This window comes from Ciconia boyciana, chromosome 1 (assembly GCF_034638445.1).
Source record: "Ciconia boyciana chromosome 1, ASM3463844v1, whole genome shotgun sequence".
Lineage (NCBI taxonomy): Eukaryota > Metazoa > Chordata > Aves > Ciconiiformes > Ciconiidae > Ciconia > Ciconia boyciana.
This window is the reverse complement of record NC_132934.1, coordinates 47431365-47452106: the sequence shown is the minus strand read 5'-3', so window position 1 is coordinate 47452106 and position 20742 is coordinate 47431365. Positions and strand designations below refer to the sequence as shown.

General features: G+C 35.7%; 1 protein-coding gene across 1 annotated transcript in view; it reads right to left on the bottom strand.

Annotated features, from left to right (window-relative positions):
* Positions 1–20742, bottom strand: part of LRRIQ1 (leucine rich repeats and IQ motif containing 1) — a 113423-nt gene that overhangs the window by 67014 nt on the left and 25667 nt on the right. The window contains exons 16-19 of the mRNA XM_072881578.1: positions 16832–17008; positions 8448–8924; positions 6198–6336; positions 3681–3800 (exon numbers count right to left, since the gene is read on the bottom strand). Coding sequence (XP_072737679.1) covers positions 3681–3800; positions 6198–6336; positions 8448–8924; positions 16832–17008 — 913 coding nt within the window. The remainder of the gene's footprint in view (positions 1–3680; positions 3801–6197; positions 6337–8447; positions 8925–16831; positions 17009–20742) is intronic.

Sequence of the window (20742 nt, the reverse complement as noted above, 5' to 3'; positions counted from 1 at the left end):
GGCCAGATCTTTCATCTCATCTGGGATAGCCTGTTTGACATAGTACAATACAACAGACACAAAACACTACTGCCATCAATTGCCTCTGAATGTCTTTGGCAGCATACAGGAGCTGATATGAATACAAGAAGAGACCAGTAATTGTTCAGGTGACATGATTACTATTCATGCTATTGTAAGCAAGGCAAAGGCCCTTCCTCCAGCTCAATCACATGCAATCCATTTTTCATGTGATATGGTGCCAAACTTGTACTAGAAATATACCACTGCTCAATGTGCATAAATGAAGTAAACAGAAGATCTTTGGCAAAGACTAGAGTTTTTCCCATGCTGTTTTACAGCCTCACCTTCCACAGATCACTGTGTACCTTGAGTTTATAATGAAGATATTAAACAGTAATTTAATGAAGACTGGTGCCTAATGACATTGTGATATTTGCAAATGGTTTAAATAGGTGCTTGCACACTTGTGATTTTGTAGAATGCTAGATAATACTGAATAAAATCATTATGACTGAAATCTACGTAAAACTGGTATAAAAAAAACCCAAACAATGACTACACCACAAAACAGTGGACCACTCCAAAAACTTTTGGACACAATTTAGTACATTTGTATTGGTTTGCAATAAGGAAAGATTTTTCTGTCCTTCTTTCTCATTTCACTCACCGTATCCAACAGTGAAATCTGCAGTACAAAATGGTGTCCAGATATTTTTCTCTTCCTTCACACCCTAGCATATGGGATCTCTTAGCCCAGCAATATGTACTCCTCCCTACACACTTGTTTGAGGCCCAACAGATAGCCACTGATATCATGTGTCATTATTTGGCTCTGCTTCAGCACTTTGCTATAAAACACTGAGGCCAGAAAGGAGGGAATAGGAAGTATAGACTATTCCAAGCTTCTGCTGCTTGCCGCTGCAGAAGTAGAAAGTGCTCGCGATTTGGCATTGCTCAACTGCAGAGAACGAACAGCTAAAGACACTTGGAACCAGGCAACCTCGTACTGAGGATGGCTAGTCTGGGCTAGGCAGAACAAAGTGTAAGGCAAGAATCATGGAAATTTTAGAAGAATACTAATAAAAGTTTGCAGTAATTATTCCCTGGTATTGCATACAGTTAATAACATGATATAGCAGTATCATATATCACTATTTCACACTCCAGTTCCAGTAGCCCCATTATAGTTAAGCCACACATTTCTCACAATCAAACTCTTCAGCACAGACAGGATATGTGCTTGGAAAAAAAAAAAAAAAAGAAAAAGACAAATATTGCAGGGTATAATTCCAGTTACAGCCATCAATCTTGAACACTGAAATGCTCAGTCACTGAACAAAGTATATCCTTCATGGGCATATACATGGTAAATTTATCACATACATTGCTCTGTAGAAAAGAGATGTTCTTATATTTTTAATCACAAGAAGGTAAGGGCTTGAGTAACTTCTCAGTCCCCAGTTCAGCCTTTGAGCCTGCTGTGCCAATTAAAATGTCAGCCCATGGTTCTCCTGTCATGATCTGAACCTAAACACTTTCTCTGAGAATTGCTCCCTAAAACCATGTTTTACCTTTTTCCTAATAAACTCAATAACAGTTTGAAAAAAACCCAAGAAATGTGTGGCAACACCAGAGAGTGATACCGTGCAAGCCTCTCTGAAATGAGCTGGCCTTTTTTTCCTGCCTTCCCCACTCCTTCCTTTTCTCCCTGGCCTCAGGAGCACCTGTCCAAATGCGATTGCCTTGCTGACAGACAGATGGAACAAAACTGCCCATGTAGTTTTCAGTTTAGCAATTTAAAAAAAAAAAAATCACAGGATTATTTGGGCCAAACAGAGTGTAACAAGAACGGCTCAATTGAATTAGAGTATATAAGACTCTGGCCTACTGGCTCAATAATTCAAAACAGGATATTTTCCTTTTTTAATATATGAACAGATACTTCCTTCCTGTGTGAAGAAATAAATCCTTCAACTTTCTGCTTTTTATTATTTTAGAAAGAAGCCAGGGATCAGAGAACATCAACTAATGAGACTGTTCTTTTTTGTATATATTTCAAATTAAAATGAAAAAAAAAATCCTAAAATTTAAGCCAGATCTCTGTGTTTACACACACATATTTCCTGTCTACCAAATGATTCCTGGGACTCCTGCCTCAAACATTTTGCATGCTCTTACAATAAGACAGTAATTCTTAAAATGTATCTTAAAATAGCTGCTGAAAGGGAGAAGAAAAAAATAGAATTACTCCAAGTCATTGGTAATAGTTTCATACAAAGCCTAACTATTTTCTAAGGGGAGCGGGGTGGCAAAAGAAGGCTGATACTTGCATGACTGAAGACTGATCAACTGTAAACTGCACTGCTCCAACTAACAACATATTTGGTTTCATAACTCTCTATGAGCCATACAAACATGTGATCATAAATAGGATCTAATCCTGCCAGTAGCAGGGCTATCGCATCAATCTCCTTTGCAAAATTACAGTGGAATATTGACTAATGGCTCTTGCAAAGATGCAGCAGCTGAATAAGCACATTCAGGGACAAGGGTTCATGAAAAAAACCCTCAGTTATATCCTCTTAGGTCTCAAACGGCCACATTGCTGTCAGTTTTCTTTGCTTTACCTGAAACCATTAAAAAAAAAAAAAAAAAAAAAGAAGCCAACGAATGTGAACAATTAGAGAAAGCAGTGCTCCAGTCAAATATATAGGTAAGTCATCAACAGCTGCCTTACTACACATACTGAGTCGAGAACTTTCCATGTAGACTGTGTCCTTTGAGGCTATAAAAGATAAAATTACTTTAAGGATTGTCTTCCTTGCTTACTGAATGACAATATTGATCCCGTAGACATTTTTATTTTTTACTTAATTATCGCTAAATTCAGTTTTGAATGTGATATTATTCCTCAAACTCCTTTGGAGACTGCTTTTATTTCTTAGAATGGAAACCTCTGAGACAATTTCAATCCTTTGAAATGGAAAGGACATTATTAACTCTATATAACTTGTAAAAACTCCTAGTAATAATTTCTGGATTTTGTGTATCACAGACCTCCTAAGTGTGTTTTTTTCTGATTTAACTATACTTCTGTTCATAATTTACTACTGTATTCAGACTTGTGATCTTTTTAGCACTTTACCTATAAGACAAAAGAAGACCTAATAAGCCTGCTTCGCCTCTGGTTTTGGGGGTGTGTTCTTTTTACTGGAACACTGCAACAATGAATCTCAGCTATATTTTCTATATTTTTAGCTATATTATTGTTCTTATTCTATCATGAGAATGAACAAAATACTCAAATATTGTTGACATTATAATCTCTTACTAAAATACTAAAAAGCTAAACATTTTAGAACAAAAGTAGCTATTTCCTTATTCTCATTTGATTGTTCTTTAACTGTAGAAATATATGGGGTTCTATGGTGGGTGTGACATTAATAGCACAGTAACTACCAGAGTATCTCAAAGAACAGGAAGCAATTAATCCATGACAAATACATTTAAATGAGCTACATATACACCAAATGCTTCTTTATTTCTGGACATCCAACATGTTAATTCTAGCCCTGGTAGTCCTTTCAATTTCTTTTATTTCCACCACCTACACAATTGATTAAGAAGAATAATATTTATTTTTTACATGAAGTTTTTATGCTAATGACTGTGCTTACTTCAGAAAATGTGAAATCATCCACATTTATTTCTTCATAGTCATTCTCCACTTCATCACTTTTAACAGCTGCAAGAGCACTGGCCAGTTTCTTTCGCAAAAGAAAACCCTTCCAAAATGCCTAAACAAAAAATTTAAAGCATGTTATACAAAGCCATAGATCAAACCCAAATCCAGATTCTCTATGTTATCCCATTAGGAAGATAAAACATCTTGGGCCTTGGTTTAATAGCTCAATGATCTGTTTTTTGAACTTTATGTGACATTTAAAACTACAAGACAAATTAAATGCCAGCATATGTCTAAAGCTTAGAGTACTCAAGAGGCTCTCCACAAGTAAGCAGAAAGGAATCCTGAAACTCCCTCAACTACAAACCTGGGTCAACTAATTAATTATTTGACAATTCCTTCAGGGACTATTATAAACTGAAAGGAAAGGCTACATAAGAAAAAGCTGAGTGTCAACTTTCAAATTACTGAGAATAAAAATACACTTGTACTAAATGTCTTCTAGTTTACAAGTAGCAATTCTTGGAGACATCTCATGCAATTGACCTAGGTCAGTTACTCTTTCTTAACTGTCTAGGATCTTTATTTAAAAAAATATTACCAGTAGGCATAATCATATCTAAGAAAAAGGAGCACATCAGGAATTAAGTGCTAGAAAAAGAAGAAGGGTGTTAGGAACACATGCCAAGCCATAGAATCAGATCCAGGAAAACACTTCAGAGATCAAAATTACATAGATGGAATTGAGAAAACTAAATTAAGGACAGCAATTTTTCCCCCAAATCAGTGTTTGACATCTAGAGTTCAAGATGCCCTAAGCATTTAAAACACCATGCAAAAAATTTCCACTGTCCTGAAAGATGTAGTGTTGTCCACATTTAATGGCTTTGCAATGAAGGCACTAAAATAAGAAGGGTAAATCTAATATTCTGGCTTAACGTTTAGCTTATTAATTTTTAGGAAATTTCATTCAACAAATACAATTAGTTTTTAGAAATGCAAAGGAGAAAAGCAATCCTAATGGTATATGCAGAAGGATAAACTGTAAGGCAGCTGTTAACACAGATCTATGAAAGCACCAGGTCAGTGCTCAGTCATGATCAAAAAGAAAAATTATATGTTAGTAGTTTTTAAGAAACAAGATGAAAACTGTCTTACTGTACAAATTCATGATATATGTGCCTATGGAATTCAGTTCTAGTCACTTCTTTAAAAAAGGTTATAATAGAATGAGGTAAAGGTTCAGAGAGGGACAAAAAGATAAAAAGAAGTACAGAGTAACATGAAAAGATACTAAATGGACTAAACTTTTATTTACAAAAGAGTGAATGTAAGGATGGATATAAGAGAGATCTAAAAATCCATAAAATGCACAGAAGATAAATAGTGAAAGACTTTATTTTCATACTAACTTTGAAAATTATCAGGTCTGAAACAAACGAAAATAAGCACATTTTAATCACTATATACATTTGTTAAACTCATGACTTTAATATAGAGTAGAGGCCAAATATATAAGTAAGTTCAAAAATGGATTAAATAAGTTTATGGAGATCAACTGTTAATATACCAGCTACACACTATGCTCCAGAAAAAAATTTTAGCTCATCTTCCCAGAAAACTGACTGCTGTGGTAATTTGATTCTGCACTTGTCCTGTTTCTTAGTATGCACATTTACTAAACAATTTACTACTGCCCATTTGTTGAATAGATACTAATGAATTACTTGGATTTTCAGTCTGAAAATGGAACTTAGGCTCCTAAATCACTTTGGCGCTGCTGACATTTTTATAGAACACTTACAATATTGAATGTTTTTAAGTTAACTTGAAATCTGAAATCAATAGAGGGTCCATTTGCTTAAAAACGTAGAAAAACTCATGAACCCTGGCAACTTGGCAGGTAAATACTATATCTGGTTAGCAAACTAAACAAAGCCAAGGCATGGACTTCAATTGTTGCACATAGTAATCCATTCTGTTTAACTGTTAGCTCAGTATCTACCATAGGACAGCCTAGGCCATGGTCTGTTCCCAATGGCAGTATGGATGAGGCAATCTTGTTTTTGGGAGATGGGGAGAGAGGAAAGAGATGGATAGGTAGGGTAGAAGAGATGGGAAGAGTAGTTAGTTGTACAGATATCAGACATGATGTACCAATTACGCAGCGTCTATTAGTTTAATAGCATAGACATACCCCAGCAAGAACATGGGCACAATATGTCTTAAACATAATATTAGAATTAAATCAAGCAAAACTAATTCAGGGAAATACTTGGTGAAAAAAGGGAAAATATTTTTATGCTTCTATAAAACTTTTTGTAAAGAAGGCTCTCTTTTAGAGACATCAAGGTTATGCTGATTAAATACAACAAAAAATGTTTAATTATGAAACTATTAATAAAATCATAAACCAAAATAGAGAGAAGATTACAAGTACACAAAACTAGTAAGATTTTTTTTTTTAATTAAACTTGCAAAATAAGTAAAGAGAATACCATAGACCAACCTGGATCACTGTGGCAGCTTCATGCTTCTGTCTCAAAGCTTCTATAAACTGTTGATTCTCTGTTTTGGTGCAGTCAGTTTTCCTCCTGGCATGGTACTGCCGCCAAAGGGACTGGATCACTGATGCTGCCATATGTAGCCTCGTAGAGAAATAAATACATTTATGAATGACATAGCCTCACCAGTACAACTGGATTATCATAGCTGCCAAACTATAACCATAAAACATAGCACTATGCATTGAGACAAATGGAAGGCTCTGCCATTAAACTGTAAAGAAATTACAATCCAGATGTGACATATATTCAGAAACACTGGAGGATATCCACATCACATAACTTTGGAAATCCAATTATATAAGAGGACTAATCTCTGCTGGGCTCTGTTCCCTGTATATTCACTGGAGAGGAAGAGTCTCCTCTAAGGATTAGGAGCAGAAGAGGTTTAACAATGACTGAATAAACTATTGGAGGGGTCCACTTATCTCCACTGTCCATATAAAAAAAACCCAAAACACTAGAGAGCTAAATGCTGAAAACTACATGAGACATATATCTCCAATAGAGCAGACAGGAAAAACTGAGAAAGTGCAATGTCATCTTTTGCCTACTTTTACCCTTCAGTTTAACACTACTGACCACTGGTTATATGTGTACATCTTCTAATCTGCTCATCATTTAACAAGCACTGATTACAGACTATTTAATTTGTTCAGTGATTGAGCTTTCTAAATATATGTTCAATTATTTATACTGATGGCAGTTTAATGGCAGTTTAATAAAAAAGTTTAATGGCAGCTCTGCATTATGACTTTAATATCTTGGAATCCTTTTCTCCACAAAATTCTCATTTCAATTGGACAGTGAGTTTAAGAAAAGGCATCTAAATTCCCCAATCTTTACATATTTTCTTTCCTTGTGCAGTGCATCTACTTAATAGAGGAATACTTTTCAGCAAAAAAGCACACTTCAGAGATTAAGCCAGAATTTTTTTTCCTAAAATGTGTTTATTAAGCTTACCAACCCCAGAACATGGTTTATTTATAAGCTTTGCATCTATAAAAAGCAGTAGCTGAGTTAAAAAACAAAAAACCCCCCTCTAATGGTTTGTACTCTGCATTGGAGAAAACTGTCCAAAAAAAGACTTACAGAACGCATTTAAAACATTAACTAAAAACTCTAAATGAACTATTTCAAAAAGATTTCTCTGAAGCATTCCTCTTCCATAATAGACTACTGTATTCTTACTTTCAGCTTCCCGAGAGGCAATGATGAATTCTATGATCTTCCTGAATAATAAATTTTATGACAAATTATTAGTGTGTTAAATACCTACGAAGCACTACTGCCCATTTACCCTAAGTCTAAACAGCATGAAGAAGCACACCTTCCATGCTTGTTCTTCATAGTGTTCTCAAGACACGTATTTTTGAAACTGAATTCTTATGAAATCTTAACTGAATTTTTGTATATATAGGGCAAAAATTTCAGCTTCTGTTTTCCCTGACCATACATCCAGAACCGTACAAACCAGCAGCAAATGCATTCCAAAGAGGTAATAAACCAGTCTGTTTCATGCGGGATAATACTTGGTGGCACAGAACAAGTTGAACTGGCCCCTCACCCCTGCTTCTAAGAAGCAGGTTGAGGCATGTTGGAGGAGTACCAAGGGCAGGGCAGGCTGTTAGCTCTTCAGTCATCACAACAGCAGGAGACTGGCCTAAGGTCAAGGAAGTAGGATGGTAGATTTAAGCAACTTTTCCCTCTTGCCTTCTAAACGATACTGACTGTAAACTCTACACAGATGAATCTTGAATAGTATAGCAAAAAAGCCTTACACTAGTTTGTAGTTTAAACTGCCCCCAAATTCCTGCAAACCATCCAGCATTTTCATCCCTAACATTGTATGTGACATTGAATTGGTTTTGTAAGTTTATTGCAAACAAAAGAAGGAAAAGGTACGAGACCAAGAGAAAGTTTTCAAATTCTCTTACTATACAGTATTTTTAAATAATTTTAAGTACATACTTATCTATATTCTAATATACCAATGGACAGAATACTACTAAGAATTGTTGTTAATCTGGAAGTCTAGCGTGCATCACCTTAAAATAACTCTTTATTGTCTAATAAGCCTAAAAATACCATTTTCTTACTACAAGTTCTGTGCCTCTGTTTTAAACAAGAAATCCTCCTCCTATTGCCTATCTGCATAATCTATTTGAAAGCAATCTGACATCTGTCTTTCTTACCTTTCTGTATCATTCTCAAAATGCTGAAGATCTCTTCCCATATGACTTGCTACTATCACTGACTGTTGCAATGTGAGTTGGGCTGACATGTTATTGTTGCCTTTGCTCTTCCCACTGTAATTAATACAAGATTCAGTGCTCTTCTGCTTCACTCTCTGATCTTCTTTATTTTCCTTTTGGTGCACAGGTATGGAGGAGTTAACGAATGTGGCCTGAATATGGCCAGTAGTAATCCATCTTTCGGAAGGATCCAACAAGACCTGTTTATTTTCTGTGGCACCCATGATAAAGAGGTTATTTTCCTGTAGGCAGCCAGTGGATGTTTGCTTTAAATGATTTTGCAGTGCTTCTGGTCCATCTCTGTCAGTAATGTTTAATTCACCGTACTCATGTGCATATCGATGTTTAATACTAAGTTTCATCAACTGATTAAAATACCAGCATTGTCCCTGTGCAGGATCAATAGAAGAGGCAATTCTGAAAAAAGACAAAAATGTTTTTACATGTGTTTCAGACTGTAAGAATGGTTTTAAAAATATATATTCCCTCTATTATTTTCTGAACTACCTTGTAGTTTCAAGTATCCTTACATGTTTCCATATTCTTACAGTGAATAGTAATTACTCTGAAAACCAGTTTCAGCATTTATAAATCTTAATGGCATTTTTCTTTTTTTGGCAGTATTTAAAATATACTCAAATATATTAGATTGCTTATTTTATTCTGATTTTTTTAAAAGGTTTCAGTCTGTTTGAAATAGGCACTAGGTCATGCATTTCACTATTAATTTTCCATGTGGTTGGAGGCATATGAAGCCTAAAATTTTAGAGGATTTGAGGCAATTTTGTTATAAATCCTGTAATAGCCTTAATAATCCAATTTTATCGGGAAACTATGAAAGCTAATATAAAAATAACAGTAATTTTAAAATTTAGATTAGAACTACAGCAACAAAACCCAAACTTAGATTCAAACCAACAAACCACAGTGCCTAGAGAGAATTTAGGAAAACAGAAACTTTTAAGTATAGATACTTTTATCAATATAACGGAAGGTGCTAGACTGAAGCAACATTAATCTATGAAGTCTGGCTCTCATTAGCTTTTTGTGTTACACCATCTAAACGATGAGGATAAGTAAGAGCAAATATGAACTAATTGTTACAGATTCAGAAGGCTGTCTGTATTTGGACAGTATTTGTTCATTATATTAGGTAGCAGGTACTTTTGGAATCCCAAAAACGTTTTCCTTTGATAGCATAGATAGATGCAGAGATCTGTAATCTGGCACTATTTTTAGAGGAGCACGATGTCAATTCTAGGTCAGCAATCCAAGAGAAAAAGGAGAAATAAGATCAATTCTCTTGGGAGCCTGGAAAAATCAGGTCCTAAGATTATAGTTTGAATAACAGAATTTTCCTTCCTGTTCATCATTCTTGAAAGGTGCAGCTTTTATAAGGTTTTATTGTGAAGAGACTCTTTACCTATATAACTATTTCCTCTAGTGAAGTTCAACTAAGAACTTTCTAGATTTTTGAGAACATACAGAATCAAATCTTACAAGAGTAAAAAGATTCCAACTCTTCCTCTGCTTGTGCAACTTCAGTGCTATTGGACAAAATATGAATGGATAAATTGGAAGCCAAATCCACACGGCCTAAATACACAACTCACTGTGCATTAGCTGTACATTTGATTGCCCATTACACAACATTACTCCTACTCCTGTTAATTCAACAAATTCCTAAAAATATTTAAACCAATGCATATATTTGCTTAAGGTTCTAACAAACTCTAGCTGTCTCTGACTACACAGTAAGACTAGTAATTTCTTCAACATGAAATACTTAAAGCATTAGTTAAATACTTAAAATAATTAAAGTATTTAAGAAGATAAACTTGGTACAAGATCATTACCAAAGTTCTACAAAACATACTACGGTGAGAATAAATTAAAAAAAAAAAAAAAAAGAAAGAAAACAACCCTTTTTTCCCACCTTTTTTTTTTCCTTTGGTTTGTTTTAGTTTTGTTTGTTTGTTTATTTGAGGAACAAAATATTGCAGAAAAACCCAGAATGTTTTAGATATTGGGCAAAATAAACTTCTGTATGAAAAGTATATCCTGAGTATACTTGTTCATTCTCAAAAAACAGAAACAAAGAAAAACAAAACACTGTAATGGTGAACAGAGTAGGATACTGATACTTGTGCATCCTTGACAGGTGCAGGGGCATCTCGAGCAGCTGTTTCACCCTTCCACTAGCTATGAATGTGGCAAGCAGAAATGGGAAAGGAGGTTGAAAGCAACTGAAAATTCAGGCAAGGAGTAACTGTGTGGTCACCAGGGATCATGTGTTACTTTTTCCACAGAAGCTGCTTTTGGGCAGCTTTTCCAAGCAGTAGTTGCAAAATACAGTCTTGTCACTGTGGGCATGCACCCTATCTCCCAGCTGACACATTCCCTGGCAATCCACAACTATACTCTGATTTTGTAGGATTTTTAGGTTGCCATCTGTGTATCAGTGCCTTTCCTTTTAGGCAGTCAGATCAGTCTAAGTTTCAAGAAACTACAAAGGAAGCTGTAGTGACATCTCAGAGAATTATGAGCAATGAATTGGCTTGGTAACTGTATTTGGGGTTCTCCTGCAAAGGTGAAGCTCCAAAGCACAGAAAACAAATATTAAGATGGGGCCTGAGTGCTAGGTGGCAGTCAGCTTGGTGGTTCGCTTAGGTGAACAGGAATTTCAGGCAGCTCTGAAAAAAAAAAGAACTATTCAATAGGCTTGGGGTAGAGCTATCCTATCAATGCACTGCAGCTTTCTCAGTGTCTCAAAAGGACTGCATTCTTGATACCAGAGACATGCTCCTGAAGACCGCTTATTCAAACCACAGAAAGGAAGCTGCTATAATGGAAAATATGCAGGACTGATTTACTTCTTTAATAAAAAAAACATGTACAAGGAAAGAGAGAAGACACAGGAAGAAATATGACAGTATTAAGACTTTTGATACCACAATATTTCTTTTTCAGTTAATGTAAATTGGTTGTTTGCCTTTCAGACCTTTTTTGGCTTTATAGGTCAAGGGGTCTGGTCACGCTAACTCTTTTGGAATTCCTTCTTGGTTAAGACACAACCAAAGTTTTAAGCATAAATTAGCATCTAGACAAAACAAGAAATGGGATTATCCTGACGGAAGCACCAGTATCCATACTGCCTGGCTGCTTAGTATGTAATGAAATGTAGATGAATACGGCAGTCTTGCTACAGCAAAATTTTTATGGCTTCCAGCTTTGACCAGCACATTCCCTCATGTTCAATGGCTTCCCACAGCTTTGTTTTGATCTTAACAAGTGAAAGTAATTTATGCCGTATGTAAATTTTAGCATAGCCACAAAGAATGCTATGCTTTTGCAGTGGGAGAAAGGGACAATAAGCCAGAAGAGGAAAGGATGGGTCTTTCATAGCAATGTACCAATGTGCTAGAATAGTGGCCCTGATAGTACCTGAAGACCAAGATGTTACTTTCACAAACAAATGCTAAGAGCAGAAAGCTGCCTGTAGCTTTCTTACCAAAAAGATACCTCTCAACTTGTGCTAGAATTTTCCAGGGACTTTGAGGAAAGACAAAAGCATTAGAATCAGATTTTAATGTATTTGGAAATTCAAGTCAGGCATTTATTAATGACTGCTACAACTTCAGTCCTAACATCAATCCACTGAGAGTATCCATCACTGTCTTCTTGGTAAATTTAGACCAAACCCTGCTCAGTTTCATATGCAGTGTTTGGGGAGGGAAGAGTAGAGGTGGAGAGGAGCAAACCCCCACTGACACCACCTAGGAAGCGGAAGGATCCATGCACAGGCTGACTTAACAGATATGGAAAAGGACAAGTTATTAATCCTTAACAGCCTTTCAGTGGGGTTTAAATCAGCCAAAATGTTGCCACATAGAAAGTTTAAGGTGGCAGTAGAAGCCTGCTTATGGGGCTGACACAGTTTGTATAGAATTTCCTACTGCAATTGCATCTGCAATGACGGCCAGGTTATTCAAAGAGCATCATTTTGCCAGAATGAGACAGTAAAAATTATATGAAAAAGTCAGCAGAACAAACCTCTCAAAGGCAAAAGGGACAGTGGACAAACAAGCCAGTTCTAATCAGCAATGGCAGTTTTCTTCTGGCCTTTGCAGCTAAATCATAAATAATACTCTACCCCTTTGTGTGCTAGTTTGTGTGCTAGTTAAAATTTTGCGTAATGTCATGCTTTTCCCTTTGTGGCTCTGCTGTGATTTTCATAATTCTGATATATGGAATATTCAAATAGTACACTCCAATTCTAACTGAGCTTTTGTTTGTAACAGTGTGGTAAAATCTAATTTGTCTTCGGGAACTTATATAAGCATCATTACCAATGTTCAACTGCAGGTTACAAAAGTCCCTTACAAACACATGAAAGAGGTCACTGTTTAGGTCACAGGTCAGTCCTGCAATACCATTTATGAAATTCCTGTCATTTTCACTGTATTATGCATACAGTGTTTATAAAGTTCACTAGCCAGATATCTGCATATCCGATGACTGAAAGCAAATTACTGCAGCCAAGGTGTCGTATTATTTTTTATATGATTACTCACTACAACACATCTAAAGATTATGTGACAGAAAGCGTTTATTAGAATAGAGAAATTTAATTTTAAAATATGTTTCACTCTTAAACATGGCAAGAACAGTGACGTTTCAGGCAGAAAGAGCACCAACAATTTAATTGGGCGGCAGTGGTGTATGAAACATGGATTAGCAGAGCAAGCAGTGATTACTTTTGGCAGCTTACATACTTGAGGTTGCACCTACAGGGGCTCATAACTTAGCAAGATGTGAAACAGACAGAAGTTTGCTCTATTGTTGGCCTGTTCTTTAGCAACGTCACATTAATTCAAAGTATTACAGTATGTACATATAACAAACAGCTATGCTGTTAAGGCTTACATACAAACAAGTTGTTTAGAGTTCCTTTTATAAACTGCAGTTTTCAACGGTTTTCAAATCATTCATAAATTGTACTTTTAGTCAAAATAAAACACAGAGGGCTTTAACACACAAGAAATTCATTTTAAGACTAAATTTGATACAAGATATTTCAACCATGTGAAAGTTACCAATTTAAAAGATTGTGAATTAATTCTCAAAACCTTAAAAAACCCACAACCCTCCCTCTCCCTGCCCCTTCCCCCCACCCCCATCCAAACCATACATTCAGGAAAGAAGAGACGTTTACGTAATTTCTTCTTCCCACTGTTCTTCTCAAACATCTGCAAGCTCTTTCAAACAAAAATTACACAGAATCATAGAAAAATTCTCAGTTGAAGGAACCTCAGAAGGTCTCTAGTCCAAGCTCCTACTTCAAAGCTGGGTTAGCTCTGAGATCAGACCAGGTTGCTCAGAGCTTTATCCAGTCAGGTGTTGAAAACCTCCAAGAATGGAGACTGCACAACCTCTCTGGGCAACCTGTTGCAATACATCACTGTCCTAACAGTGAAAAGGTTTCTCCTTATGTCCAGTTGTATTGGGTCTGGCTGGGATGGAGTTAATTCTCATTATACTGCCCGTATGGTGCTGTGTTTTAGATTTGTGACTGAAACTGTATTGATAAAACACTAATGTTTCACTGAACAGTGCTTGGACAGAGTCAAGGCCTTCTCTGTCCCACTCAGCAAGTAGGCTGGGAGTAGGCAGGAGGCTGGGAAGGGACACATCCAAGACAGTTGACCTGAATTGACCAAAACTATATTCCACGCCATATAACATCATGCTCAGCAATAAAACTTGGGGGCAGTCTTTCCAAGGTAGCCATTGGTTGGGCATCAGTCTGCTGGTGGGAGGTAGTGAGCGATTGCTTTGCATCACTGGTTGCTTTCTTCCCCCCCCACCCCCCCGCCTTCCTTCACTTATTAAACTGTCTTTATCTTGATCCATGGGTTTTTTCTTGCTTCTGGTCTTCTGATTCTCCCTCCCATCCTGCTGGTGGGGGCAGTAGTGAGCAAGCAGCTGGTGGGTCCTTAGTTACTGTCTGGAATCAACCCACCACACCAGTCTGAATCTCTCCTGTTTCAGCTTAGGTCCTTGTTGCTCATCCTCCTGTCATGCACTACTGCAAACAGCCTGGCTCTGTCTTCTTGAGCATGTGCTTGAACACCCAACCATTTTAGGGGCTATGTGTCAAACTTGTTCCAGTTTATCAATGTATTTTATGTATTGGTAACCCAAAATATGGGCCACAGTATTCTAGATACGAGCTAATAAGGGCTGAAGAGAGGGACATAACTTCTCGCAGCCTACCGGCTATGTTCCTGTAGATACAGCCCAGGACGTCCTTAACTTTCTTTAGTAGCAGGGCACACTGCTGGCTCACATTCAGTTTCTTACCTACCCAAATCCAAAGGTCCTTTTCGGCAGAGACATTTCTCAGCCAGCCAGTCCCAGCCTGTATTGTTGCAAGGGGTCACTCCTTCCAAGGTAAAGAACTTTGCATTTGTCCTTGTTGAATTCACAAGGCTCCTGTTGGCCTGTCTCCCCAGCTTGCCTAGGTCCTTCTGAATGACAGGCCTGCCTTCAGGCATGTAAACAGTTTCCTCCAAATTGTTGGTAAGTGCACACTTACCATCTGCAAGCATGGTAAGTGTGCACTCCACCTCCTGCTCCAGGTCTTTGATAAAGATGTTGGAAGGACAAGTCAGCCTCCAGAAAATAGCATGAGCCATTAACTGTTAATAGTTAATGGATGGTCTGAGCCTGACTACCCAACAAATTTCTGACCTGTCTAGCTGTCCATTCATGTAGAACATGGTTAAATAAACCATTAAATTTTGTGAATATCATCTTTCCCTCCTATTTTTTTACCATCTTGCAGAAATGTATGTGAAAGTTAGGTCCTTAGATTCTACTACAGCTCTCTCACAAGTCATATTCTAATTACAGATTAGCATATTTTTCTGCAAAGGATACTGATGAAACAGGTCCTAAATCTCAGGCATAAGAAAATATGCTCTACCATAAAGGAAGAGGAGTACTTTTTTTTGCCTCTCCTTTTTTCCTTTTAAGAAAAAGAAAGGAAAGAACACTATTTCAAAATGGTAAATAGATTAGGAAGCATCAGCTTCCCACCTGCAAACCAGAAGCCAAAAATCACAGAAGTGGAGAAGACATATCTTGAGGGTTTAATGGAGAAACATATGAGTTCTAGGAGCCACTTAGACATTACATCTGTCATAGAAAACTGCACTATATAATTTCTCCCAAACTACTTTCAACTACTTCAAAGAAGTTCTTAATATGAAACTCTTTTCAAATAAATCTGTTTCGTGAGCTATGAAGATTTTATTGCAGCTTAGTAACAGCCAATAATACATCAATGTAATAACCTGTTAGGTAGTAGCAAGAGACTATGGATATACAGGCTTACATGTAAATGCAAAACAGCTAGATTCTGAAAAAAATGTGTGTACTTTTCCTGAACCAACAAAGTACACAAGGAGAAGTTCAGACTAAAGCATTGTCAAACATCACATGCTTCACCTGTTCTGCGATAATGTTCAGTACGTGGAAGGATCAAGGAAACTATCTTTCCAAACATCAGAAGACAAGCTGGATATTAAAAGTACTACAAGGATATTGTGAATCTGCTAGGAAATGAAAAGGAACTAAGAAAGAAGAAAACATGCAATACTACCAGCTGTGAAACATGACAAGTTTGAGCTATTTAGATATTGCAAAGTGATGAAAAGATTGCAGGTATAAATGATAAATTACCACTTCCAATGTCTAAGCTGAAGTCACTGGACAACTAACCTTGGTAATAATGATAAAGGCAGTAAGTGTGACAAAATCAAAGACCTGTAAACAGAGCCATCTGATCCACTACTTCAAGAGAAAAGAGGTCAAATCTTTTACAATCATTTAGAACATGAATAATACAGACATGGAAAACAAATGCAGGAAAAAAATAGAGCATATTGCACCAATCGCCAAACTAGGTTTGATTAAGCTAAAGCTAGAAATCATGTTAATATGATTATACCACTTTCAGGATTTAAGCTACTATCCCTGCATCCACTGTACTATGTTGTTTGTATGAATTCATTCAGCTACTACTAACTGAAGGTTTTAAACCACCTGCTTTCTCAAACTTAAACAAACAAAAGACAAGGCCCACATATTTTAATATCTGTGAAATACTCTTTGGATTGAAGTCAATGATTCTAATCTCTTTGTAAGATAATACATTTCCAAGCAAAAAGCTAAGTAAAATTCATAAGACACCAATAACTACACTAACAATACATGAAAACATATTTCCAAATGCAATTTATATTCACATAAATACATACCTCAGTTCAGCAGCCTTTTTTTTCAGTAGAACATTTTCTTCAATTTGAACTTGGCAAAGTTCCAGAAAAGTTCTTATTTCTAATCCTTTGATTCTTTCAGTTGTGGGTAAAGTATGATAGTTTAAGTTTTCACCATCAAGAAACTGTAAACTAGGAAGGACCTTACACAAGGAAGGCCTTAGGAAAAAAAAAAAAAGTCATAATTAGTCTTACAAAAAAATCCTGATGCTAAAACTCCCCTTTTATTGAGACAATCATATAACAAAACAGAACATGATGATAGGTCTCTAAGTATTTGTATATATCTGTCCTTACTTCATATGTTAATATATTAACTCAAATTTAATAAACCACAGAACTTAGCAAGATTTCTTAATACTTTGTTGGTATAAAGACCACTGCTGCAATACTGACCCCAGGGAGGTCAATGGCAACATTCTCAATTCACTAGAACTAGCATTTTACCTACTTAAACAATAACAGGAGAATTTGACACATTTGTGCATAGGCACCTGTAATGCATTTGATTAGTAGGCAACACAGCAAACTAAGTCATAGGATTAAGATACAGCACTGATTTTGTTGACACACTGAAAGGTTTAGATTTAAAAACTGCACAGAATACTAAACATTGTCAGTCTTACTCCCTTTGGCATTTGCATATACCACACAAAGCAATGACAGGAAAAAAAATCCACTTTTGAAATATTGCATTTGCGTCAGTGAAAGGGATGATATTTCCTTGCTATGAAAAGGACAGTTGGGGCCACTGATATAAGAAAAAATATGTATGACAAACTTATCTACCAATTTAAAAGACTAGTATCATCAATGCTCTCTCTTTTAGGTTATTGTGGAATATAAAGTACTGCAACCTTGTTTCATATATTTCTTATATGAGACCAAATTTGTTGAAAGTTTCAAGACTGCAAAATTATTTAAATCAACACATCAACACTCAATATTTTCATTAAGTTAGTTTTAATTAACACTTAAGAACTCTTGAAAAAATACTTACTGTAGGTTGTAAGTCCCCTTACTATTAAAAAAGATAATACCGTTTTCAAAATTTTAGAACTTTCTGACTATTCACTGTGAAGGTGAAGGACTATTACACAGCTCAGACAATATATACTAAGTTTAAAATCAGAGAAAGTTTCTATGACTGAATTAGAATATTCCAAAATGTAGTTCAATAGAATATAATATTAGTTTTTTGCAAATATAAAACTTTCCTTCTCTACTGCCCATTAATGTAAGAATAACACTGTCTGAAATACATTTGGAATAAAATGATGGGTTTAGATAGTCTCTGAACACATAGAGAGAAATTACCAAAGCTGATGTTGAATAGTGATATATCAAAAAAGTGCCATATCAAAGTTGATTGATGCTGGAAGTATTGTGTCTTAGAGCTATGGGATCTCAACACTAGTTTTTCCAGCTGGGTTTCTCCTGGTGAAGGACTGAGTCAATATTTCATTTAGTGAAAACTTCCTGGTGAATATTCTGTCACTTAAGAGGCTCTATTAATCATTACAGCATTGAAACACATTCCCCTAGGAGTGCTCAGACTGATCCCAGGGTTTAATTTTTAAAAAACAATTTCTTACTGCTTCACTTTTGTTGGTGTTATCGCTGGCTGGACATGAAAGTACAAAACCGATTGGGAAATTTTACAACTAATTCCTTTGTTGGTATCAAGGGGTTATGTAAAGTTCACTGGAACATATTGCCTGAAGTTATGGTCAATGCTGTATTCAGCAAATCCATATTTTATAGTATCCCATACTTTAAATCCTTTAGACAAATGAATCTCTTGTCTAATCATAAAAGCTCTATTGGGTCAAGCAATCTGAAGTGTCAGTTCTTACAGTTAAATCGGAATTCAGAAAGCTTTTCCCCTCCAGGTTACAGTGAAATAACAGTTAGTTCTGTAAAATAGTGTGAATTAAAACAATGCAAATGGAAATTTAAAATATTGTCACAGTCACTGAATTTTATTCACAAAATTACCTGCAGGAACCATGGGAATGCAAATAAGTCTGTTCATTAAAAAATAAACAAAACAACCAAGAATGTATTTGTACAGCTATCTTTTAAACTACTCAAACATTTCCAACTAGAAGTTTCAAACAGGTTTTTTTCCACTGGAATACTAATCAGAAATTTGTAAAAAAATATCTTCTAACAGAAGATATACATGTAAGGGTGGTTTTGGTTTTTCTCTTAATACAACACATACTCCATAACACACATACCCCAAACTTTGCTGTCATTATACTAGGTAATCTAATATAGCAAATGTGAACATAATTTATCTAAACGCATTCTTGTGTAACATGGCAGTGTAAAGCCTCACCTTGAACTGACTTGAAGTTATACAAGGAACAATTTTGGTCATTCTTCAAAATTGCAAAGCTTAAAAAAAAATATTTTTCTAATAAAAAAAATCTCAGTCACCTGTTTTAATTACATCCAAAATGAAAGTGCAACTGTTGTGTCTCATTTCATTTCCTCAGACATTTTATTATGTCAACACTTTCCTAGGTAAATACTTGGTTTCCTTAGTTGAAAGAACTGGTAATGATTTAAATTCTTACTGATTAAATGCTTCTTTGTACATTTAATGGAATTAGAATAAGAGTTCACTAAAAGACACTCTACCATTTCAACACTTGTATTCTGGAACATCACCTAAAAATCTAAAATTGCATTCCAACTTGTCATACTGCTCTTGAAGGTCTGTAGACTAGAAAGTATTAATTCTAAGGAAGATGAAAGAACACTTCACATTAAATTAACAGCACTACTGACTTTTGTTGAGCAATTCTCTCAGACAGCTTTAAGTCTTGATGGCATTGGCCCATGTATGGGGTTTCAGACCACAGAATTCTCAAGAAACCAGGAGACTTCTACTAAAATTAAAAAAAAAAGTACAAAAAACCTGTCCATGTACTATTTTATTCATATGGCTTACAAATACAATCCTATCACAACTACTCATTTCAGGGATTCTGGTGACTGCATCTAATTTCATTTGTCAAGTTTCCTTTCTGCCCTATCCAGTTTTTATATATACACATAAAATAGTCTCTATGACCAGCTCAAATTTTTTTTTGGATCATTATTTCAGTACTATACATCACTGGAGGGCAAAGAACAGCATTATTTTTACATCTGTGCCTCTTTCATAATCATAAGAGCTATTGATTTTTTGGTGTAAAGATAAGGAATTCTCAGAACAAGAAAAGAGTCTAAGCTTCAACTACTAAGGAAAAATCAACTATTCATTCTGACTTTTTCTTCCTCTAATTTTTTTTCCTTAAAAGATGCTAAGCCAAGGATTCCTTGATACATTTATTATAGACACCACCCTTTCTCTAGCTATGTGGAGTGTGAACCTACCACAGCAGTGACTGTTAAGGCTGTTAAGCAGTGAATGGATGAAGTGATGGAAGGGAGTAAATAAATAAAATAATTTTAAAAAAAAGACAGCAAGGCAGAAAGAGAAACACTCTAAGAAGATATGTGATAGACAGTCAGAAACTGATGGTTCCGAGAACGGCAAGTAAGCAGTGTAAGAACTTAATAATCAGAGAAAAAATAAAGGTTTTAAACAGTGCAGATGAAAGAGAAGGAGAAAAAGGTTGAGTGGATGGTCATGTCTTTGTGTAAAGTTTTAATGAAATGTAAAATAGGGTAATAAAGGTCAGACAAAACCTCAGTCAGAAAGTTAATGTTACCAAAGGTGGTAAACTTGTCAGTAAAGAGGAACAATGAGAATTCATGCTGAAAAAGAAGATATTGTGATCAATGGACAAAGAAACATTTACAAATAAACAGCACAAAGAAGGCCTGTATTACCTTTATAATTTCCACATTTGCCTAAAGAAATTGTCACAATGAAA